This window comes from Pteropus alecto, unplaced genomic scaffold, assembly GCF_000325575.1.
Source record: "Pteropus alecto unplaced genomic scaffold, ASM32557v1 scaffold76, whole genome shotgun sequence".
Lineage (NCBI taxonomy): Eukaryota > Metazoa > Chordata > Mammalia > Chiroptera > Pteropodidae > Pteropus > Pteropus alecto.
The window spans coordinates 20,892,207-20,917,612 of record NW_006443138.1 but is presented as its reverse complement, the minus strand read 5'-3'; the positions used below and the strand labels follow the sequence as shown (position 1 = coordinate 20,917,612).

General features: G+C 34.0%; 2 protein-coding genes and 1 pseudogene across 14 annotated transcripts in view; 1 reads left to right on the top strand and 2 right to left on the bottom strand.

The window, feature by feature from the left end:
- TMTC3 (transmembrane and tetratricopeptide repeat containing 3) overlaps positions 1 to 5,944 on the bottom strand; it is a 50,335-nt gene extending 44,391 nt beyond the window's left edge. The window contains exons 1-2 of one of the 3 annotated variants that reach the window (XM_015598448.2): positions 5,757 to 5,930; positions 777 to 828 (exon numbers count right to left, since the gene is read on the bottom strand). The gene's annotated coding sequence lies outside the window, so the exon portion shown is untranslated. Of the gene's footprint in view, positions 1 to 776; positions 829 to 5,756 lie in introns of all 3 variants that reach the window. The other 2 variants (XM_006923810.3, XM_025040992.1) reach the window with 2 other exon arrangements.
- Positions 5,945 to 6,037: 93 nt separating this feature from the next.
- Positions 6,038 to 25,406, top strand: part of CEP290 (centrosomal protein 290) — an 86,932-nt gene continuing 67,563 nt past the window's right edge. For 3 of the 11 annotated variants that reach the window (XM_015598446.2, XM_015598442.2, XM_015598447.2), the window contains exons 1-12: positions 6,156 to 6,341; positions 6,543 to 6,627; positions 6,925 to 7,054; positions 7,207 to 7,284; positions 8,326 to 8,395; positions 8,663 to 8,709; positions 11,150 to 11,293; positions 15,484 to 15,537; positions 16,288 to 16,440; positions 21,180 to 21,362; positions 21,970 to 22,059; positions 24,725 to 24,847. In XM_015598446.2, the coding sequence (XP_015453932.1) occupies positions 6,953 to 7,054; positions 7,207 to 7,284; positions 8,326 to 8,395; positions 8,663 to 8,709; positions 11,150 to 11,293; positions 15,484 to 15,537; positions 16,288 to 16,440; positions 21,180 to 21,362; positions 21,970 to 22,059; positions 24,725 to 24,847 (1,044 nt within the window). In that variant the 5' untranslated portion in view covers positions 6,156 to 6,341; positions 6,543 to 6,627; positions 6,925 to 6,952. Of the gene's footprint in view, positions 6,132 to 6,155; positions 6,356 to 6,538; positions 6,628 to 6,924; positions 7,055 to 7,206; positions 7,285 to 8,325; positions 8,396 to 8,662; positions 8,710 to 11,149; positions 11,294 to 15,483; positions 15,538 to 16,287; positions 16,441 to 21,179; positions 21,363 to 21,969; positions 22,060 to 24,724; positions 24,848 to 25,406 lie in introns of those variants that run through there. The other 8 variants (XM_025040987.1, XM_015598444.2, XM_025040988.1 and 5 more) reach the window with 8 other exon arrangements.
- LOC112472548 lies at positions 24,204 to 24,321 on the bottom strand (annotated as a pseudogene).

Genomic DNA, 25,406 nt, shown 5'->3' with positions numbered 1-25,406 from the left:
AAGGAAATTACTTGTACCTTTTGAAGAAATATAATTTAATATAATTAAAAGAAAAATTGTGTTAGGGCTTCTCTTTAATCCAGAAGTGACTTACCATCTCTAAACAGTATAGACTTGTATACACTTATTATCACACAAAAAAAGTTGACGGTGCTTGTTTAAAGATTGGAGAGACTGAACAGGTATTTATTTGTCTCAGCTTCTTCCCGAACGTACTAAAAATGATACTAAAGGTATCAATAAATAAAAAAAGCTAAAAATTCACAAGAATGAAGACAATTGGAAAGGGGATAATAGCAAAATTTGGAAGCTGGAAAGGCAAAAATATTAGTCAGTCAACAAAGTTCAGGAAAGTGAATCCTAAGCTGAAAGGGAGAAAGCTGAAAGTTTTCTCCACTTCTGCCAGCATAAATCTCAAAAACTGGCACCAAGGATCTTAATAAAACAAACAGCAAAGATAAATTTGCAAAGTTTAGACCATTCTCTCACTGGATACAAAGCCAAGTAACCTTCTCTCCTACAGCAAGGCAGAAGACTAGGGACTTCCTCTCTCTAGTAGGTGAAACACAGAATGTTCCCTTTGGTACAGGGAACACAGGTGAGAACAAAGGTAGCATGCTGAAAGCCCGACAATGAGGGTTAAGTAAAAGTCTGTTTTTATTTTGAGACCCTCCACCTCTCTTCTATCAACTGGGGTACAGAATCTGAAATTTTACATCACTGAAAACAAAGAGGATTCTAAAAGCTTTCAGGAAGAAAGAAAGCAAGTTCCATACCAAAGATAAGGAATCCAAACAAATCTTGTTTTTCCACCAACAACACTGGAAGCTAGGGAGAAAAAAAAATCCATAAGACAAAAAGGGAGTAATATTTCAAATTTCTGAGAATAATTTCCAGCTTAAAGTTCTGTATTAGTAAAGTAGAATTTCCCAAGTGTGAAAGTAGGATTAAAAATATTTTAAGATAGTCAAGGTCTCAAAAACTTATCTCCAATGTCTCCCTTAAGAGAGTAACTCTAATTAACAGAACACCAGATGTATTTAAATACACTGAGTGAAGAACTATTTTACTCTAAAATCTGTGTGTGTGGGTGTAATTGCAATTCAGAAAAACGAAACAACTCAGGACATCCACCACTGGGTAGGAACAAAGTTTTGTGTACAAACCAGAAATCTCTCAAAGTAATATCTATCAAGTCTCTGACTTCTAACACTTGAGATGACAAAACTGCTGTTGGGTTCAATGTTTTCACCATAGGAAAGTTTAAAATTAACAGAGGAAAGGAAGTAAATTAAACCTGTGGTTTTAATAACTTGAAATTATATCTAGGAATAACATGTATTTGATTTTTAGAGTACTTATAATGTTTAAGAGAATTTGCTACACACTGAGACTGACAATTTAAAATACCATATGTTACAATAATATAATACGCATAATATTAAATTATTTATCATGCAACTTCTACATTTAGGACTTCTGGCTAAAAAGTAAAAGAATTTTTAGCCAAGTTTACAAATAGTTCTGGAATTTTTATAACAACTTGGGAATTGCTTTGGTGTTAAGTTTAATTTATAAAATTTAAGTACTGAGAAAGTTCTGCTTAAGTCAGTCATCTGAAGTCTTTGAATAAAAATATATATATTAGAATTATAAATGAAGTTTTAAATTAAGGCAATTTAACCAAATTTTAAATGTAGCTTATTAAAGACATTTAGTCTTTTTATTTGAAGTTACTTATTTTTTTTTTTTTAATAGAACTGACATGTTATATTATAAACAGAATACTTTTAGGTTGAATTTAAAGACTTAAAGAACACAAGGTTATAAAAATATTACTTAAACTTGGACAGATCCCATGATTTCTAAATATAGTTAGGTAATAAAATGTCATGCAGTTACTTTAAGTTGCAAAACAGTTTCATTCAGTAATTGAAACGCTCAATTCCAACATAATAATCAACTCTCTAAACTTGATTTAACTTTGAGGACTGTCCTCTGCTCCAGGCTTGAGCTCACTGGCTCATTTTAAGTAAGTACGTTAAGTGTGTGTGGATGTTTCTTATGTTAGGTGTTCCTGGGGTCTCTTATGAGCTTATAGTTAACCTGCTTAAGGCTAGATATCTAAAGGGTAGGTGTCTCAATTTAGAAAGCTAGTCTCTGCTACCTGTGGTCATATCCTCTAGTTACTAGAGTTTAGTAGGTTAACCTGAACTGCTTTAAATGGTGATCTCAGGAGAGCAGGAGTGTAAATCCCAATGCACAAGCTCTTTTCAAGTCTCTGCTTACTGTGTGTGTGTGTGTGTGTTTCTTTTTACTATCATGCAAGCAAGGTAAACCCAGAATTCATGTGGGAGAGGTTAGAAAAAGGGCCAAATAATAGAACTTTTTAAAGATTCTCCAAGGGGATCATATTATGAGAGAAAAGGAGAGCTAGTTCTCATGTATGTCATAAACTTAGTTGTGGAGCTATCTCAGGTTCTGTTCAAAATAGGTACCTGCAAGGGTAGAGGTTAAGGAAAAGGGAGAGCATTACATAAGAGTATACACAGAGGGAGGCATGATTCACTAGAGGCCATTATGGTAATAATGTAACACATCGCTGTTCAATGTTAGTTGCAGGACTTCTAAAGACCGGGTATTTATGTTTCACAAAATTCAGGTTAAATCCTAATACCCAATGTGATGACATTTTGAGGTGAGGCCTATGGGGAATGATTACATAACAAAGGTGAGGCCTTCACGAAAGGATTGAGTGCTCTTATAAAAGTGATCCCTTGACCCTTTTGCCATGTGAGGACACAGCAAAAAGACACTCTCTCTGAACCAGAAAGTGGGTCCTCAACAGACAATGAATTTGCTGATGCCCTGATCTTGGAATTACCAGCCTCCAGAACTGTGAGAAATAAATTCCTGTTGTTTATGAACCACCTAATCTAGGGTATTCTGTTAAAGGCAGCATAAAGAGCTTAAGACAGGGAACTTCAAGTTTTTCTTCTAGGCACGTATGTATTTCCACACAGATACGTATGGTCTGAGTGGATGGGATGATTGATCTGTTTGCTTACAAAAATGGGATGTCACTATATATGTGCAAAAAATCCAACTGCAAATGGAGATCACTCATGAGCTATATTACAGACATATAAAACAATATAATTTTTTCAACAAAATTGTACTAAGTGTTACTTTTTCTAATACGACAGTACAACTATGGAAAAAACAAACATGTAAGAAAAGTTTATATGAATCTAGGAATATTTAGCCTGAAAAAGAAAGTCCTCTCAGTTCAATAATTTCACAATTATATCTTTCTCAATAAGAACAATCTACTATATTTTATTGCTACTTTATAGTTCAAAAAACTTTGGCACACAAAGTTTGCAAAGTTTGCATTCACACTGACTCCTACTAATCTTTCCAGTTTCCTCAAGTTGAGAGAAGACAAGTGTCTGCTTGCTCTACACCGATTCCTCTCCATGAGAACAAGGCAAAACAAAACATTTACTATACATGGTGGATACTAAATTTTTCATGGGCTTGCATGTTTTTAGACACTAGAAAAGTAAGCTCATTTTCTTGATAAGGCAGCAAAAAGGCAATGGGAAGTAATATCTAAGGAACTCAGGTTGATTGCTACAGACAACAAGTAACAATTATAGAAGGCGAGTTTTTCTTGTGAAGTGATTTTGGTCAGATAAAATTGCTCATAAAACCACAGAGAAGAAAGAAGGCAGGTCCAGGCCAGTATTCCAATAACAAGGGCATTTATAAAATTGTCACATAAGTCCTTTCTCTTGGTGAAAACTGAATGATGCAGAAAATTTGATGAAAAATAATGGTGAGTTTTAGTGATTTTGCTCAAAATCAAAGGGAGTGACCAAACTAAAATTTGAGTTAAATTTCTTGATTCACGGTTAGGTGCAAATATACTATAAGGCAAGAGGACATACACAATAGCTAATTCATTTTTTGCTGTATCTCCAGTGTCTAGCAGAATGTACAAGCTTGAAAATATTTTTGGCATGAGTAAAGTCATTTAAGCAAGATTTGGCATGAGTAAAGTCATTTAAGCAAGATTTTGCATTTAGTCAGAACTGTAACTGAGATCTGGGTTGCAATCTTAGCTTCATTAATTATTAGGAAATTACTTAGCTTCTCTGAACCTGTTTTCACTTTTGAAAAATGAGAATAAAACTTACCATTTGACTAGGTACATTGAGTTCGTAGGAATATAAATGTGAACAAGAGGGTGAGGAAAGTAGAGGGTAGAAAAGACCAATACAGATAAAACAAGACTAGAAATGAATAAATAGGAAATAATAGTTATAATAAAAGAAAAAAAAATAAGGTGCTACAGCAGAAATAATTTATAGATTTCTACTATAAAAATATACAGTTTTAAGCAGATTATACAACATAATATGTGCTCAAGAAACACTGGATTTCATTCCTATCTTCCTCAGCTAAATTATGAATGAAAAGAACTGAACATGAAAAATATTTAACTTTGATAAACAGTTATATAATTAGAAGATGGTAATATGTACTATGAATAGCAAGATTGATATTCAAGCACTTTACAAATATTGTTTCCTAGCATGACTGAGGCAGTATAGCTGTTAAAAACATGTCCTCCAGCCATAAAGATGTGTTCAATCACACTATTTAAGTTTGAGCTGAGTAATTAACCTCTCCAATCCCCAATTTCTTAACTTAGTTAGAAAATAAGGAGAACATAAGGACCTATTTTACTGGACAGTTATGAAGATTAAATGAGATAATGATAAAGCTACAGTAATCACAACAGTATGGTATTGGTATAAAAACACACAATAGATCAATGAAATAGCCCGAAATAAACAAGATAAGTAAGTTCTGCAGATGTAACGTAGAACATGGTTTAAAAAAAAGATAATGAATAGTATTTGGCATATCATCTTTCAGTAAAGGATTAGACAAATTATCCTTATGTCTTTAAATGTCTCTCTCAAAATCAGTATTTCTTTTTGTTTTCTACTAAACTACCTCTAGTGAGCTATTACTCAACCACGTGATTTGGAAAATATCATATATTTTCAAAAGAACGATTTACTACCAATTATTCTAAGAAAAAAACTGATTAAAAAAAGATATAGATGAGTGGCATTAGTCCAAAGAGTTGAAAATGCCATATAGATTTCAAGTCTACAGCTTCTTAAGAAAATTACCTAGTAGTATATTGTACTCTAGAATGGCTGAGAGCAGCAGGATGAACAAAACTTGTACAAGAATTGTAAACACCTAAGAAGTCACTTCTTAGGTGCCTTCACAGAAGGGCAATCCTCGGCAACTAAGTTAAGTGTTAGCAACAAAGTGGAGAGTACTGAGTCTCCTCTCTACCCCTAGCAGTGGTCCAGACAAGTTCTAACCTCTACTCTCTATAGCCATCACTCTATTAACTTCTCAACCTTCAAGTCCTTCAATTCAAGAAGGTAAAGGTGCTACAGGTAAGGCGGGCGGGGTAGGAAGATGCATTAGCCTCTTCTCAATTCTTCACTCGCCCTCAAACCATGACCTCGATTGCGCGGCCCCTCCTCCACTATAAAGAGGCAAATTCTGATACCGAGAAAGGCTAAAACTTTTTTCTTCTTGCAGAGAGCACCAACCGGGACGTCCCCTGCAAACGCCTAAGAAGGTGGGGTCTTCCCACCTCTTCAGACACCGACCGCTCCCATCGACTCCTCCCCCGCCGCTGACCGACGGTCCGACCTCACCTGGGAGAGGTTCCACTGGGGTATGGCTTTAGAGAAACCTCAGGAAAAGCGGGCCAGCGAGCGACGCCACCGAAGACACATTCATGGTCTACCTCGTTCAGGTCACTACCGCAGACGCGCCTCAGTCACTGCGCCTCCCGCCTCCGAGTCGTTCCCGTGCCGCCCGGGTACGGTCGCAACCTCCTGCACTGCACGCCGGGAAAGGCCTACCTCTGCTTCTCAGGCACTTCAGTTCCCAGGATGCACAAGCCTCCAGGAAGCACCGCACTCTGGGATTTGGAGTCCTAATCCCACGCCTTCTTCTCGTCTTTTACATAGAGTCCAGGGACCTCTCTGGGGAATCTAAACGTAAAGCATCACCCACGGTCGTGAAATGTAGGCTTCGCTTGCATCCGGGGTCTTATTCGGGCGGTGGCTGGGTGGGGAATCGTGTCGCCTAGCAGCTGCCGCCGCTATTGCTTCCTTCGGACCAGTTGGCGAGATCCAGTGTTGTGTTGGAACCACGCTGGGGAGCGGTCAGGCGTAGTGGCGGGGCCGGTTTGGTGGATGCGGTAGATACGGAGCCGCTGCTGATTGCCAGGCTCGGTGGGTGGGTCTTGGTGAGCTGGAACGGCGAATCTTCCCATGCAGATTCTTTAATCCTTGGGGTCCACACGTAATAGCCCAGCTTCCTACTACTTAGTCTTTGGTCCGCAATTCGTTTGCTTTTTCGCTTCAGCCGTGGTTACCCCGGCCCGACTGCACTAATTTCAATTATTTATGTCTGCACTTTTTTTTTACTCCCAGTTCCTGCTTCTCCGAATCAGGGGTCAGTTTCAGCCTTCCAAGCACCTCCGCGCTTGGCACCATTAGATGTCCGCGCGCTTTGGTGGTAAGGAACGTGGAGAAGGGGACTCAAAACCTTGGTTCTGACCTAGATTAATTTGAGCAAGGGAGCTGTCTGCCATATTTTATTTAGCCTATATAATATCTGATGGTTTGTGCCGACTGCTATTTTGATCAAGGCTATTTTACCCACATCTCTGTTATACAGTTAAGGTGTCATAGCCCTTTGATAACACCATACAGTTATAATTTAATTTATAAAAACTGTAAATTACTGTAAAAACAATAATGCTGTTTACCTTGAAAATGCTAATACCCACTTTTTTTTTTTTTTTTTTTACAGAAGGTAAAGCATTGCTAAAGAATTCAAGATGCCACCTAATATAAACTGGAAAGAAATAATAAAAGTTGACCCAGATGACCTGCCTCGTCAAGAAGAATTGGCAGATAATTTATTGGTTTCCTTATCCAAGGTGCTTCATTGATAAATAATACATAGATATATACATATGACTAAGATTAATCTAAGTTGTCCCTGAAATCGCTGAATGGTATAACTGGAAGAATTCTTATATTTTATTTAGGGGTTATGAAATATAAAACAGTTCTTTTTCTATTTACTTAGGTGGAAGTAAATGAGCTAAAAAATGAAAGCCAAGAAAATATGATACACCTTTTCAGAATTACTCAGTCACTAATGAAGGTTCGTATACAGTAGGTTTTAAAAACAGCTTTGTTAGAGAAATTTAAGAATCTGTTTTTGAAGAAATTAATCTGTGAAAGTACTTTGTGATACCTAAATCAGCTCTAAAAATGAGATATCTTCAAATCTGATTGAGAATTTTACTGCGCAAAACATTAATAGTTTCTGCGCTAAAGTTCCTAAAAGAATGTGTTTCTCCAAACAGATGGAATATGTTTTAAAATAACACAGGGAGGTCCTATGTTAATTGTGTTAACACAATTCTGAGGTAGAAATGAAAAATGCAGATGACTACTATAGGGATTTGTTAGAAAAGGAAGAGATTTAAGTATGAGAACACTTCATAAAGTTCAAAGAGTGATAAGTAGTTTTAGGTATGTAGAAGGCAGTGCTAAAATGTTATGGAGATTCAAGAGCTGGAAGTTCCCATAAGCAAAAAACTGGGGATTGAAAATGTGTATATTCTTTGTATTTGAGGAGACAAATGCAGAAAGTTTATAGCAGGTTCCAGAGTAAACAAATGTTGGGTACATATAAATTGACAGCCTTGTCAAGGATTCAGAGTTGTATCTTATGCTGTCAGAAATGAGGAGCCATTAAAGATTTTTGAGCCACAATTGATAGATAAAAAAATATGCCTTAGGAAGGCTAAACTAGGTATGTTAATAGGACAATTTGAAGCTGTTTAGACAGAGCATTGTGAAGGAGGTTAGACATAAAATTATGGCTAGCATAATGACAATGAAAGGTAGTGGAAAAGAATAGAAGAAAAAAGAGTGGAAAACATTACAAAGGGAAAAGTTGCAATACTGGATATAAGACTTAAGAGAAAAAGGAAACAAAGATGTTTCAAACTGTTGAGAATACAAATTATAGCGTTAAAAAAGAAAGTCATGTATCCACTTAACAAATATTTGCTCAGTGTCTCCACGTGACAGGCATGGAAACACTAAGTATTGGGATATCAAATAAAATCTTGAGTTTCAATTTTTGCATTCTAGTGTAAAGGCATATTGCAGTCCCCCCCTTTTTTTTCTTTAGATGAAAGCTCAAGAAGTAGAACTAGCTTTGGAAGAAGTTGAAAAAGCTGGAGAAGAACAAGCAAAATTTGGTAAATGCCTTGGGGAAAGTTTATTTTGATGTTAGTGGATTCTGTTTATTCACTAAAGCTAGAGAATTATTAGCTATAAAGTATATATACTCAATCTTTTGAAAAATATTTGTAGATTTATTTCATGGGTCTGGTATAAAATAGTTATTTTCTCTTATATTACCTTATTACTATCACGATGGAATCTTTAAAAAAAATTTTATTTGAAAAGTTTGTTTTGATGTAAATCTGACCAATTGAAACATTTATTTTTATTTTTTTAAATAGAAAACCAATTAAAAACTAAAGTAATGAAACTGGAAAATGAATTGGAGGTATGTTCTTTTGTATTCCTTGTGGTGTAATTGTTATTAATTTTATCTCAAATTATTATTTTCATGATTTTTGATAATTGTTGACTGGAAAAAATTCACAAGAATGACACTATTTGTTCAGTATATATTTTACATACCGATTATGAACAAAATAAAAACATTCAGTAATCTCATGGTGTTTACAGTCTAGAGAGATATACAAAGGATTACTAGTAACCAAAGTAAACATAGTAGAAGTAGCTTTTGAGAGAGCCAACATCCAAAATATGAATGTGTTAATAACTGAATAAGTTGAGATTCCTGAGAGTGTGGGAAGGAATGTGATACAAATGGATTAGCCTTTGAAAGGAGGAAAGACCTTCCTTTGTAAGAGGAAAGGAGGAAGAATAGATGTGTACAGAAACCTTTAGGTTTGTAGGTTTAGTGCCTGGAAGTTGAGAGGGTGAAGAGAAGGTCATCTTCTAAAATTAAGAGTTGGAGATACATGGTCAAATTTTAAGAAAGATAAAGTTTGAAATATAGTGGTGAGTGAGCCGGGGGGTTACTGGATCTAGAGTCAGACAATTTGAGTTCAGATCCTCATTTTATGTGTTACCCCTGTGAACTTGGATTTATTTTTTATTCCCTACTGTATATCCAGCTTCTAGGAAAATACCAACCACTCTCAATAAATACTTATTAAGTGAATTATGAAGTCTGATTCATTCTGTTAGTGTTTGGTCAGGTAGCAGCTGCAGAATAAAGGGGTAGGGGCAGTTGGAGATATTGGTAAGAAAAGTGGTTGCAGTAATCATAATGAGGTCTTAGCTGAATAGGCAAGGAAATCAAGATTGGGGTGGTGGAGAGAAGTTAGGGAGGAGTCAAGGGATTTGAGGGCAGGTATACTGGGAATAATGCAGAGACTTCCTGCTTGGACAAGGTCCTAGGGTGGGCATGGGAGTAGGAGGCTATACTGAATTCAAGAATCAAGTTTAAAAAAAAAAATGAGACCAAGAATGAAAGTTGTGTAGATATGGGAATTGCTTTGAGGGGCTTTTGATGGAAGACTGAGCTATGTGCCAATAATTCCTCAATGAATTTTGTGAGCAAGTGACTTGAAGTTGGTAGTTTGCTGCTGTTATGAGTAGACAGAGGTTAATAACTGAATAAGTTGAGATTCCTGAGAGTGTGGGAAGGAATGTGATACAAATGGAGATATCATGTGAGATTCAAAGCATAGTTGGTAGTTTGCTGCTGTTATGAGTAGACAGAGGTTAAATAGCTGAATATCATGTGAGATTCAAAGCAGGAGGTGTTTTTACAGGATGGTGGAGGAGTGATAGCTTGGAAGTTGGAGATATCATGTGAGATTCAAAGCAGGAGGTGTTTTTACAGGATGGTGGAGGAGTGATAGCTTGGAAGTTGCGAGTTGGGGTAAATCAGCACCTTCTCTTGACCCTGAAGTATATGGGATGCAAATGAGTGTCTCCCAAGTGAAAGAGTTCCAAAGGAATTAGTATACTAAAAGGAGCCAATTGAAGCTAAGGCTAGGAGTTGGAAAGGATGATTCAGTAAAAAGGTTGAGGATGTAAAATACTAATTTATCTCAAAAGAGAATTTTCAAGAACACAATGGAAAGCTTTTTGAAGGAGAGAAAGAATGAGAAAAATTCGGTTAAGGTAGAGGAGTAACAGAACTGTATGGTGAAGAGGTGAATGTGAGACAGATAAGATGACCAAAAGGATTTGATGTTTTGGACTATGACCCAAAATAACAAGAAATGAAGTGAAATTGAAATGAAGTGGATTTCATCTGCTGCAAGATTTTAAAGATAATCTAAATCTGGGCTGTCCAATACTGTAGCACTAACAACTTGTGGCTATTTACATTTAAATTCATTAAAATTAGACATTCTGTTCTTTAGTTGCACTAGTCACATTGCAAGTGCTCAATAGCCACATATAGATAGTGGTTACTGTACTGGATAGTGCAGAACATTTTCATTATTCTAGACAGTCCTATTTTTGGATAGCACTGGTCTTTGGTATGAGGGAAATGGTAGGTTAAGAGTACTAGGGATCAATGACTGGGATGGAGGCTTTGGTAGTTTGTGGCCTGGTTCCAGAGCTCTGATGCTCAGGAGAAACCTAGATAGTTCATCACCTATGTTCTATGACTTTGCAGTTTAGTCCAGTACCTGTGGCTTAGAGGCTGTAAGAGATCCTGAGTGATTGATGGTCAATTCTTAGCTCTGGGTGATTTAGGAACAGCTTAAGGGGTTGTCAGCCTGTCAACTAAATCTTAAATAAGCTAAATTTAAAAAAATGTTTATTAAGCTAACGTGATTTTAAACATCTGCTGATTATAATAACATTTAAAATAGAGATAATTCTTTGCTTATTATTGATTTATTTGATCTCCAAATATAATGGGATTAATTTATACTTTTGTTTTATTTAAGATGGCACAGCAGTCTGCAGGTGGACGTGATACTCGGTTTTTACGTGATGAAATTCGCCAACTTGAAAAGCAGTTGGAACAAAAAGATAGAGAATTGGAGGACATGGAAAAGGAGCTAGAGAAAGAGAAAAAAGTTAATGAACAAGTAAGGCACATTTTTTTTTTGATGGATCTTAACTGTTCAAGTTACCTAAAAAATACTTGGTTATGCTCTTTATAATTACTGGTAACAATATAATTTTTTATGTTTGTATGTTATATGTGAAAATTGATGTATCTTTATCGCTAAGGTCTTTATATTCACAGTTCATGTTATCATCATGTCTTTAAAATATAATGGATCAGGTACTTCTAGTGAATATGATGTGGAGATTAATTTTCTATGTTTAGAGGTACATTTTTCTGAGAGTATTTGAATTGTTTACATAAAATTGATGATTTGTTTTGGAAAACTGGTATGAAGAAATTAATAGGCATTTAAAAAATTGATTTTCTTATTTGCTATAGTTTATTTTGGGGAAAAAGGTATTTTTTTTTTTTGTATTTATGCTAGTAGTAGACTTGGAAATTAATCTTTAATGATGTATTCAGTAACAATCAATCAGATTTCTTGTTTTTGGATGTACCTCATGTAATATATAGGTTCTTAAAAAGTTGTGTTGATTATCAGCATTTTGTAAATCAATACTTATTTTAAAATTATGACATTTCATCTTTTTATACTAGCATAGTTTGCTATTATCTCTTATATTATTCCTTGTTATTTATAAAATCATACAATGTTCACTTAAATTTTATTTGAAGAAAAAAAATTTTTTATAAATAAATTTGTATCTTCTGTCAGAAAATAACATGTTTTTATTTTGCCTCAACTGTCAGTAAGCAGTACAGAATTTGGTGCCAAATTGTGGTAACTGTCCTATCCCTAAAGCCCAGAAGCTTTTTCTACCTTTTTGTCCTTTAAAAGATTAATGTTACATTCTGATATTCTTACTTGGTCCATTGTTCTTTTGGAAATAGATGGTTATAAATTTTAACTAAACAACAGTAATCATTAGGTGATGTTACTATTAATAAAGAATCCATTATAAATTGATTTATAAGGGATATATCTAATTTACTATATAATTTGGAAAAATCATGCAATAATCATGTTATCTATATAATTTTTGCAATGAAAAAAGTGTAGATTGAGTCACCTAAAGGTTAGGATTAAGCTCTTATTTGTTTAGGGCATTATTTGTTCAGTTGACTCGGTAAAACATAACAGACCTATAGATTTTTTAATAATCGTAGAGGATTCACCCTGTGATATACAGTAAAAAAATTCCTTAGGGGTATGTCTGTGAGGTTTTCTGTACTATGTGGTTTTTTTCTATCTAGCCCATATATTATTACTTAACCTCTTATTATTCGTACCACATACTCTAACTAATGAGAAATACCTGTTCATTTGTGTCTTAGATTACCTTTATTCATAGAAACACACAGTGAAAACTTGAACATATGACCAATGTACCTTTTCAGCTGCTAGGTTCCTTGAGATAGAATATGGGTATGAGTTGCTTTGGCAATTTCTTTATGCCCTTAACAAGTCATTCAGTTTTACTGAGTAATTTACAGCATACCAAATACTGTGCTAGATATTAGGGATATAGTGGGCAACTATATTCTGCATCTCAGTGATATTCAATGTTAATAATAAATGTGACATAGAGCTCATATGATATTCTGGAGAAACATAAGTATATATGAATATTCTGTAATACTCTAGAGAGGGATACCTAAATTAGTCTTGAAATTCAGGAATTGATCTGTATCAAGAGACCTGAAGTAGGAGTTAGCCTAGCTAAGGGAATGAGATGTACGTTGTGGTTAAAGAAAGGGCATTCTGAGTAGAAGATACAGCATTTGCCAAGACCTGGAAGTAAGAGATAGCATGGTGTATTCAGCGAACAACAGTTATTCATTTTGGCTGGAATATAGATAAAAATACCTAGCGTAGAGTCCTTACTATGTGCCAGATACTTTATATGTATTAATTCATTATTCTTCATTTGATACTTATAGAGATAGGTGACATTTCCTTTATGCTACAGATGAAAGACCTGAGACACAGAAAGGATAAATAATTGCCCATGGTTATACAGTTAATGAGTAGTAAAGCCATGATTTGAATTCGAACTTACTCAGCGGTCTCTGCTCTAAACCACTGTGCCATCCTGCCTTCCAGTTTTAACATTCATGATCGTCTGGAAAGATAAGCAATGGCTAGTTTCTGAGGAATTTGGTCTTTTTTCTTAAATGAGAATTTTAAACACAAGGATATCTTGATCAGTTCTATACTTTTAAAGTTCACTCTATTTGTAGAGAATGGATTGAAGGGGGCCAGGACAGGCAAGTGTATAATGGCCTAACTAAAGGAGTGACTGAAGGGGATTAAGGACACAGACACATTCGAGAGATGTAGATATAATTGGACATGATGAATGATTGGTTGACGATGAAGAGGGATGAATGGAGAGTCCACCTAATTTTCTAGGTCGGGCCATCAGATAGATGGATAGTGCCATTCACTTAGAAGGGACACAAGAGTTGAGTTGTTGGTTTGCAATTATTATTTCAGTTTTATACGCTTGAGTTTGAGGTCTCTGTGTGCATATTCAAAAAGGATATCTGTGGATATAGAATTCACAAGAGATACTGTGTAGAGGATAAGGGTTTGTGGATCATCTGCCTAGATATTGAAGCCATAGAAATGCTCGTAAGGCAGACCTCTGAGATATAGAAATGTCTAATGAAATAGAAAGAGATGCTTTAAAGGACAGGTCAAGAAAGTATAACAAAAGTGTGATATTTCAAAAACCAAGGGAAAAAAGCATCAGTAGTGTTAAGTGCTGTAGTGTTAAGTTCTTGACATCTCTCTTGTTAAAATTTTTTTATTCAAAACAATGTCTTAACTGCCATATAGTAATGATAATAAAAATAGGTGAACTTTTAAGATGTGTATAGCACATTGCATTTTATTATGAACTTTCTTTGAACTTTAATTTTGAAAACTTTTGTATTTTCATAAAGATTGTAAGAAAAACAACATCCATATGCTATTCATATAGGTTCACTAGTTGTTAACATTGTACCATATTTGCTTTATCATTCTCTCAGTATCTTTGTACACACAGATGTTTCTCTCCCTCCCTCCCCTATACCCCTCCTCTCTCCTGAGCCATTTGAGAGTTGATCGCAAATCTCATACTTCATATTTAAGTATTACAGATAATCATGATACTTCATTTTTAAGTATTTCAGCATGTCTCTCCTGAAAAGAGAATACCTCAGGAGAGGTATTCTCCAATATAACTGCTATATAATTAGCATACTCAGGAATTATAATATTAATTTGATAGAGTTACCTAATATCTGATCTATAATCATTTTTTTCTGTATTGGCTCAGTAATGTCCTTCATAGCCTCACCACCCAATATCCAAGGTTCCATCAAGAATTACATACTGCATTTGGTTATTTATTATAGACTTTTAAGTATGTTATAGTTGCACACCATTGGGATTTTATCTTCTTGAAATGAAGGGGAAAAGCAGAATAGTGAAAGGTCATAAGAGGGATGGGGTTTGGATAATAGAAGAGAAAACTCCATAATGGTTATAATATTTGCCTGTTTTGGGAAACTGAAGAAGAGTCACAAATGAAATCATTTATATGTGGAGAAGAGAACACTTCAAAATTTTTTGCTATTCCATGTGCTGAACATTGTGCAAAGGACTTTATATACATTGTACTTAATTTTTATATGAGCTTATGAGATGAGAAAACTGACTTTAAGAGATGTTAAATGACTTGTTCACATTTTACTTGCAATCATTGTACAAGGGATATAAATCTAGGCCAGTCTGATTGATTTCACATTCCTTTTTTTTAACCATGATGTTGTATTATGTTATATTTCTAAGTAATTTAATGTTTACTGAGAGCAGAGAGTATTCTAGCCTTGACAGAACAACTATAAAATGATAAAGATCTTGGTCAGAGAACTATTCATTATTAAGATTTCTGCTGGTGAAGTAGGTATGTGTTTTTGTTTTTCTGTATCCTTTGGTTAGAGATTTTTTAAAAATAATCTTTTAAACTAAACCTATTTTATCTTTCCTAATTCTTAGTTTTCAGATATTTTGTCTTATTTATATCTTGGATCATCATGTAGTCCATAGTAGATAAACATTCTTCACTTCATTGGAGATTTAAATTGATAAGCTGAAAATCTAGCATTGTATTGAATTGCCACTGAATTTTATTTATTTATTTTTTGCTATTTTAGTTGGCTCTTCGAAATGAGGAAGCAGAAAATGAAAACAGCAAATTAAGAAGAGAGGTTGGTAAACAATTTTAGTAATTGTAGTGGATCAACAAGATACTTGTAAAATAAGTTTTCATAAATTTATACAGTAACCAGAACTGGAAATGTCTAAGTAAGTGATATTTTCAAACTGGCTGATATTATGATAAGACTTTATCTCAGAAAAATAGAAAATAAATTGAGAGGTGAGGCCATTAAGTCCTACATTCATCTCTTAGGTCTACGTGGATAAATCTTGCTTTCTGTTTCATAAGCTATTCTTTACTAGTTTGCTAATTGAGTATATGACTGGATTTCTGTCTTATTATGTCTCTCATTTTATCCAGCAGTCTTTAAAAATTTTTGTTTCTCATGAAATCTCATCAGTTCTAATTGTTATTTGGTTCTTCTGAGCCAAATAATATTTACACTGTTTATCCTAATAGGCGTTCTTATCTTTTTAACATAGTCAACATGTTCTTTGTCTTTGTTGATAATATTCTTGCTTTTTTTGGTTATCCAAAATAATATCTCATTCTCCTAGAATTTCTCTTGTTTTCTTTAATTTTTAATTATTATTTTTAATTATGTGTTACCTTTCTCATTTCTAATGACCTTTTTCCTGTCCTTTTGTGGAGAACAAACGTCTAAAGAAAAAGGTGAGGCTTTAGGGGTGGTGAAACCTTGGGATTTTAAAGATAATGTTTTGACATCACTATTTAGAGGATGAAATTTTGTTTTTCTGGATAGTTTCTTAATAGAATATTGTGTTTGGTTTACCTTCAGAATGAACAGCTTCGTCAAGATATCATTGACTATCAGAAACAAATAGATTCACAAAAAGAAACACTTTTATCAAGAAGAGGAGAAGACAGTGACTACCGATCACAGTTGTCTAAGAAAAACTGTGAACTTGTTCAATATCTGGATGAAATTCAGGTAAAATGGATAGATGTCAGTTCAAAGCAATGATTCTTATAAAACTTTAATTTTATTATTATATAAATCTAATATTTAGCACTACATTTAAATTCTTTAGTATAAATCTGCAACTATATGTTTATAAAACATGAAATAAATTGCATCTTTGAAGTTTTGCAAAAATATTTTTGCACATTCATTCTTTTTATGTGCCTATCTTGGGCACTGTTTAAGAACTAAGATCCTTAGGTGCAGTTTTTTTGATATTTAATTTGATTTAATTGGTCAACGGCAGTTGATACTAAAGATCTATAAAGAATTCTCCTTTCTCCATCAGATGCTTATGACTTCATGTAATTTAAATTAATTATTTTTTTGTTTTGAAGTTGATTTTATTTATATAATCATAATAAACCTCAATTGATTAACAAAGAATAACAATTAACTCTTTGAAGGATAGGAGGAAATGAGGTAATGATAGAGAAATAGTCAAATCCTCACTTACTATAACAGGAAATAAATATGTTTAAAATGGCTAAGTTAAGAAATAGCCATATAAGTATATTACTTATAAATATGACCATAAATACCATAGGAAGTAGCTTAAAGTTAAAATAAATTACTTCTTGGGTAGGGAAGAATGTTATTTTTACATTTATAAGCTTTTCGGAATTGTTTAAATTTTTTTAACCACATATTTCTTATTCTAATCAAAAGAGGGGAAGAGGCAATGGCATTATGCTGAAAGCACAGAGAATGGGGGAGAGAGTGGTGCAAGATGAGGCTGAGGTCTTGTAGACCTGTAAGGATCTTGATCTTCAGTGGAAAGTCACTGAAGGTTTTGGGGGATATGTGTGTATGCCATGAAATAATTTTGAAAAGCACTGGTTTGTAGGGGTAAAAGAGTGTAATAGGGCATACCAGTTAGATGGCTATTTTTATAACTAAGATGAGATTTAGAGGTAGCTTAGCTACAATAATAAAAAACACGATTTAATAAATTTGAAATTTAGAAAGATTGATTATAGCAACAGATAACATGAGAAACTGGATATAATGAAAAATACCTGAATCCACATGATGGGTAGAAAATTATGTATAGTTCACATTAGGTAACTTTAGCATTATTATGTAAAAATAACCTCAAATCATATTCAGTGGGACTGTGATATTAATTACCAGGCCCTCCTACATAAAGATTTGATGAAAACACTTAGGTATGACAAATATCTTTGCTCCATCCAGGATTCCATGACAGAATATTAAGAGACTACTTTAAGGTCAAGAGACTACTTTTCTAATTCTCCGACAGATACATAACTAGTACCATTGTAGACGGATAGAACATTTTAAATTAAATCTCTCACAAAACCCCAATTGAGAAGGGCTGATAACAAGGATAGCTTCTGATGTGATTCAATCCATATTTTTCTTTTTTTAATGCCCAATTCTATTGTCTTTTTTTAAGTTTAAAAAAATTTTTTCAATTATAGATGTATTAGTATCAAATGAACAACATAGCGATTAGATTTTTTTTATAACTTACAAAGTGATCACCCCTATAAATCTAGTACAAATCTGACACTATACATAGTTATTACAATATTATTGACTATATTTCCTATGCGCTACTTTATATCCACATGACTATTTTGTAACTACTAATTTGTACCTTTTAATCCCCCTTTTTCACACATCGCCTACTCCCTCTCCTATCTAGAAACCATCAAAATCTCAGTATCTATGAGTTTCTGTTTTGTTTTTTTAGATTTCACATGAAAATGAAATCATGTGGTATTTGTCTTTATCTGACTTACTCCACTCAGCATAATACCCTCTAGGTCCATCTGTTTTGTTGCAGATGGCAAGATTTTATTCTTTTTTTATGATGGAGTAATATTCCATTGTATATATGTACCACTTCTTTATCCATTCATCTATTGATGGACACTTAGATTGCTTCCATATCTTAGCTATTGTAAATCATACTGCAATGAACATATGGATGCATATGTCTTTTCGGATTAGTGTTTTGGCTTTCTTTGGATAAATACTCAGAAGTGGAATTGCTGGTTCGTTCTTTGTCTCTTGATATAGCCTTTATTTTAAAGTCTATTTTGTCTGATATAAGTATTGCTACCCCAGCTGTTTTTTTGTTTCCATATTTATGAAATATCTTTTTCCATCCCTTCACTTTCAGTCTGTGTGTGTCTTTCGATCTGAAGTGAGTCTCTTGTAGGCAGCATATATAAGGGTCTTGTTTTCTTATCCATTCAGTCACCCTATCTTTTGATTGGACCATTTAATTTATTTACATTTAAAGTGATTGTTGGTAGATATGTACTTATTGCCATTTTATTATTCATATTTTTGATTTTTTCCTTATTAAAGAAGTCTTATATTTCTTGTAATACTGGTTTGGTGGTGGTGAACTCCTGTAGCTTTTGCTTGTTTTGGGAAACTCTTTAGCTGTCCTTAGATTCTAAATGATAGTTTTGTTGAGTAGAGTCATCTTGCATGTAGGTCCTTGCTTTTTATTACTTTGAATTTTCATGCCAATCCATTCTGGACTGCAAAGTTTCTGTTGAGAAATCAGCTGACAGTATTATGGGAACTCCCTTGTAGGCAACTGCTTTTCACTTCTGCTTTTAAAATTCTCTTTGTCTTTAACCTTTGGCATTTTAATTATGATATGTCTTGGTATGGGCCTCTTTGGGTTTATCTTGTTTGGGACCCTATATTTCCTGGGCTTGTACATTTATTTCCTTTGCCAGGTTAGGGAAATTTTCCATCATTTTTTCAAATACATTTTCAATTCCTTGCTCTTTTGTCATTCCGATACCCATGTCATGTGAATGTTGGCATGTTTGATGTTGTCCCAGAGCTCCTTAGACTATTCTCACTTTTTTCAGTTTTTTTTTTTGCTGTTCTGATTGAATGTTTTATGCTACTGGATCTTCCAAGTCACTGATTCAGTCCTCTGCTTCATCTAATCTACTGTTGATTCATTCTAATATATTCATTTCTGTTATTGTATTCTTTATTTCTGATTCTTTTTTATATTTTTTATCTCCATTTTTATGTTTCCTGTCTCTTTGTTGAAGTTCTCACTGAGATCATTGAGCATCCTTATAACCAGTGTTTTGAACTCTGCATCTGGTAGATTGCTTGTCTCCATTTTGTTGAGTTCTTCATCTGGAGTCTTATTCTGTTCTTTCATTTCAGACATGTTCTTTTGCCTCCTCATTTTGGCTGTCTCCCTGTGTTTGTTTCTATTTATTAGGAAGAGCTGCTATGTTTCCTGGACTTGGTAAAGTGGCCTTATGTAGTAGATGTCCTATGGGGCTCAATGGCTCAGTCTCCTTGGTCACTTGAGTTCGGTACTCCAGGTATGTCCCTTCTGTGGGTTGTGTGTTCCCTCCTGTTGTAGTTGAGCCTTGATTTCTGTTAGCACGTCAATGGGAGGGTTTGACCCTCAAGCTGATTGGTTGTGAGGACTGGCTAGTGACTACAGTAGAGGAGCTGTTGTGCAGGGGCTGACCCTATAGAGCAGGAATCACTTTAGCGGAGCTCTGATGCTTGCTGAGTATACCTTTTGTTTGTGGAGGTGGTTGGCTGGTGGTACTCTGGTATTGTCTGAAGCTAGCCACCAGGTTTGTTGGTTCTAGGACCTCTTGGGAGGGGCTCTGGTGCAGGCCAAGGTCACCCGCTGCCTGTACCCTGCTCAGGCCACTTGATCTGAGTTACAAACTAATCTGTAGATGGTTGTCACTTATGCTGGGCTTGGAGGTGCTTGGGAGAGGCTAAGCTGTGAAATAAGGTTGGCTGCCGCTAGTGCTGTGCTTGCGGCTGCTTAGCAAGTAGCACAGGGCGCATTAAGGCCAGATGCTGTTTGTTTGGGGTTTGTGAACCTTTGAGAGATTTTAGGAAAGTCTGCAGCATGAACCAAGACAGGCTATTTGTATGAAAAGCTACTGGAAGTGGCATGGGTGAGCTCACAAGTTGAGTGGGGCACAATCTCAAGGAGTCATCAGTGTAGGGCTATCTGTGTTAGCTACGTTGGTGGAGACTCAGATACGACAGCCACCTATGCCTGCAGGCTGGGCCAGGGAAGGGCTCAACAAAGGAACAGTGGCTTCTGCCAGCACTTCCGTCTGGGAGAAAGCTGTCCCTCCAGCCCTCGTCCTGAAGCCAGACAATTCAGTTACTCCTCATATGTCCCTGGAGCTTTTCAAACTGCTGCCTTAGTGCTGGAGCTCAGAGCAAGTGAGTCCATCAGTGCATAAGTCCATGGGCAGATCGTTTAAGAGGAATTCTTGGGGCTCTAGCCATCCTCCGTCTCACTCAGCCATAATCTCCTCTGGCTTTCACAACCAGAAGTTGTGGGTACTTCTCTTCCTGGGTTGGGTTGCCTGGTGTGGGGCTGGGACCCCTGGCTCTTCTACAGCTGAAATATCTCCCCTGATTTTTAACCTCCACCTGTGGGTGTGGGACAAGCCCATTTCATGTCTCTTCCCCTCTTACCATTCTCAGTGTGGCTTATTCTATATATCCTTAGTTATAGGACTTCTGTTCAGCTAGACTTCAAGCGATTCTTGATGGTCGTTCTGTAGTTTAGTTGTAATTTTGATGTGGTTATGGGAGAAGGTGGGTTCAGTGTTTAACTACTATGCCATCTTGACTGGCAGCCTCTCTCAATTTAATTTTAAGTTAGTTTCTTATATTATTTTTAACCATAATGTCTTTAACTTTCTTAGACTTTAACGGAAGCTAATGAGAAGATTGAAGTTCAGAATCAAGAAATGAGAAAAAATCTAGAAGAGTCTGTACAGGAAATGGAGAAGATGACTGATGAATATAATAGAATGAAAGCTATTGTGCATCAGACAGATAATATAATGGATCAATTAAAAAAAGAAAATGATTATTATCGCCTTCAGGTAAGAATTCCTGTTGGACTGATTTATTTGTGCAGACTTCATATTACCTCATTATTTATTTGAAACTAGATGGTACTTTAACTTTCTTGGATATGAATTTCTGTCTTACGTTGTAATATGTCGTTTTATACTATAATATGTTGCCATGATGATATATTTGTTTATATGTGTTTCTCTAATGTTCTTACGCATACCTTGTAATTCTTGCCATGTAGGGTATATAGGTGATACCTGAAAGTGTAGATAGCAGTTCTGCAAACCTAATAATTATGGGAATTTCTACTAAAGACTCTTAGCAGTCTTATGGACCGTAAAATTTAATTTTACACCTTAAAAAAATGTACTATTAATATCAAAGAAACCAATAACATTGTTCACTATTTACATGGGGTTAAACTTATTTAAGAAAATATAATAATGCTTAAAAACATAATTATACAACTGTGAAGATGCAGAAACCATTAAACGTCTCCTCTGGCTACAGAACTGCTCCATAATGAACATATATTTGTAATGTATATGTATATATGTATAAATATTCATATATAATAATATGTACATATTGTACTAATTTGCAACAATTCTTGAAATAATTGTTGCCCTTTAGGTGCAAGAACTTACAGATCTTCTGAAAGCAAAAAATGAAGAAGATGATCCAGTCATGGTAGCTGTCAATGCAAAAGTAGAAGAATGGAAGGTACTTTTTCAGTTGTTATAATGGCATTTTCATTTGTAGTTTAGTTTTCAATATTTTGTCTCAGTTTTCTTTAAAGGCGTTATAATAGTTATTTTATTAAGCATTTTTAAAAGTGTATTAAACGTCTTAGCTGGAAGAACTCTAAGAACTCTCCTGCGTAGTACTCTAGCTTATTTGTTGTTGATTTGAGTGCTTCCACCAGTTTAATGAATTAAACTTGAAATTAAACTTTTTGATAGAAATCTAAATCTAAAATATATTTTCATCTAAAATAGATAATTCTAAATAAAATTCATTTTTTATATATATAAAAGTTACCTTGTGTACATTAGTTATAGAATTCCAGGTTAAATTTTAGTTTGGAGTCAGTTTTTCTGACTCTCCTTTCGTGTCAAATTAATCAAGCTGTTGGCATTCAGTGAGAGTGGGAGTAAGAAAAGGGATCTTTCAGAATCACCTGAGACGTCATTTCGAAAGTCTCTTTCTCCTCACTAGTCTCTAATCCCAGGCAAATCCTCCAGCCTTACCATATCAGAAGCTATTATTGGAATGATTGTATATTTTGAAAAAAGTCTGAAGTGATTTTGCATAAATGATTCAAATTATAAAAGCTATCACATGTATAGTCAGTGTTTCTAACAGGGTTGACATAAATCTTATTGGCTATTTGGAATTGATTATCATCAGAGAAGCTCAGATAATCTATTTTAAACAAAAGCAGTAGTAGCACTGGAAATGAGGCCTATAGAATCGATTAGACGTCAGTAAACTTTTTGTAAAAGGCTAGGAAGTAAATATTTAGACTATCTGGTCTCTAGTATAAGTACTCAACTTTGTTATTATAGCATGAAAGCAATTATAGACAATACATAAATGGATGAGCAAGGTTCTTTTCTAATAAATCTTTAAAAAACAGGTAGCAGGCCAAATTTGACATGTAAGCCCTCATTTACCAAGCTCTGGGTGGCAGGGGAGGAGGAGGTTGGGAGGAGAGTAGTTTTTACCATACTTAATTTTGTGGGGAGAGATGATAGCATATCTATTCTTCTGCATTTTACTTTGTTTTTACTTAATATCTTTTTTAAAAGCCTTATTTTATATCAGTACATATAGTATTGCATTGTTCTTTTTAATGGCCGTGTAATTTTTTTGGCAGATGTTATTTATTTGAATACTATTATGTGATGCTTAGAAGGTTACCAGTTTTTGCTGTTGGAAATAGTGTTTTAATGAATATGTTCGTATAGTCATTATTTTGGAAATGTATATCTGTAGAATAAATTGCTACAAGTGTAATTGTGGTACATAATGCAAATATATTTTTCCAGTTTGTCTCTTGTCTTTTGGCTTTATAGTATTTTTTACTATGAATTCTTTTTATATATTATGTAGATTAATTCATTATATTTTTAAGGCTTTTGGCCTTTGTATCATAATTAGTAAGGATTTTGAATATAAAATTGTTTTATCATATTTTCTTTTAGTGTCTTCTAGTTTCATATTTGCATTTAGATCTTTGAAGCATATATAATTCATTTTGCTATAAAGAGTGAGATATGGATGCACTAGAGCTAATCTGTTGTCCAAACATTATTTGAATATTTAATTATTCTCTTACTGAAATACAGTTCTATTTTTATTACATAGAAATGTCTAGTGAATTTTATTTTATGACTTTCTTATATTGACCTATTTTCTAACCATGTACATTTGTTTTAATTATTGTTATGTTTAAATATTCGAAAAAGCTATTTTCAGTGTTTTTCTATTTTTAGACTCTTCCTTATAAATGCATTTTGTTAACGGATTTTAGTAATAGTTCTTAAAAATGTCTTAGTTCTTTTATTGCGTATGAATTAAATTTATAAATCAACTTATAGATTGATGTCGATATTTGGTTTTAATAGAGGAAAAACAGAAGTTATCTTTCCTTTTTTAAAAAAATCGAGATATAATTGACATAACATTACATTAGTTTTAGGTATACAATGTTATGATTTGATATTTGTATATATAGCAAAATGAACATCACCACAATGAGTCCAGTTATAACATCCATCACCATACATAGTTACAGTTTTTTTTTTTGAGAACTTTCAAGATCCACTTGCCTAGTTATTTTTACATTTGCAATACAGTATTTAAAAAAATGGTGGTTAGATGCCACAGAGTAGGTGGCAATGCTGTAACCGTATATATGTTACCAGGCCCTAGGGCCTCTTGTCAAGGGGAAGGCAAATCTTCTCTCCTTTCATTCAGTACTGCAGGATATCTTTCATTCATTCAAGATATTTTATGCTTCTCAGTGGCATTTTAATATTTTCTTTATGAAGATTACTTGTATAAAATTTTTTGTTATTGCATGGAGGAGGTATTTGAACTTCTTGTTTTGAGAATGAGTTTTGAAACCTTGAGATTGTTTAAAGATTGAATTCCTAAAAAAAAAAAATTACAGTGCATATAATCATTTCTTATTTGAACTTCAAGTTGTACATACAAAAGGAACAATGATTATTTCAATAGTTGCTGATACTTTCTCACTTTAAAGAATTTTATTTCCTATATTTTCTTGAAATCTTCTAATGGTATATAATAGACTATCATAAATGAGGAATGGTTTATTAATTTCTTTTCATGTAACAGATCCTATTTTGTTTATTTCTAGGTAATTTTGTCTTCTAAGGATGATGAAATTATTGAATATCAGCAGATGTTACATAACCTGAGGGAAAAACTGAAAAATGCCCAGCTTGATGCTGATAAAAGTAATATCATGGCTCTACAACAGGTAAAGCCTCAAAATTTCATTTATCAACAAATGTTATTAAAGTTGGCAATAAAACTTTGAACTATGTCTTATATCACCTGTGCCTAATCTAGGGGCTTGCACTATTAGTTACGTAATAAAGACTTTGACCATCCAATCCCATGAAAAAAATTAGAATTAAGTTTCGTGTTAGGATAGAATTATTTCTATGTATGTTGATGCAGATAATACATTCATTGCTTTGACTGGGAATTATTTAATATGAAACTATTAAAAACTTTTAGAAATTTAAAAATACCTTAATACTCTTATTAAAGTTTATTATATTGTACTCTAGTGCTGAAATATCCTATACAATGTGAAATTAGCTAAAAGTGTGGTTATAATGTGACTGTATTACATAAAGATTTCATTTTTAGTACAAATATGTTCATATAGAAAGAAGTTACATTTTCATTATCTGTACTCTTTATTCATAGTACAAAAGAAAGAAGGAAATTTAGGAAGTATTTGGTGAATAAGAACGATTTTAAGGGACACATACATATATATTTTAAAATATATATATATAAATATAAAA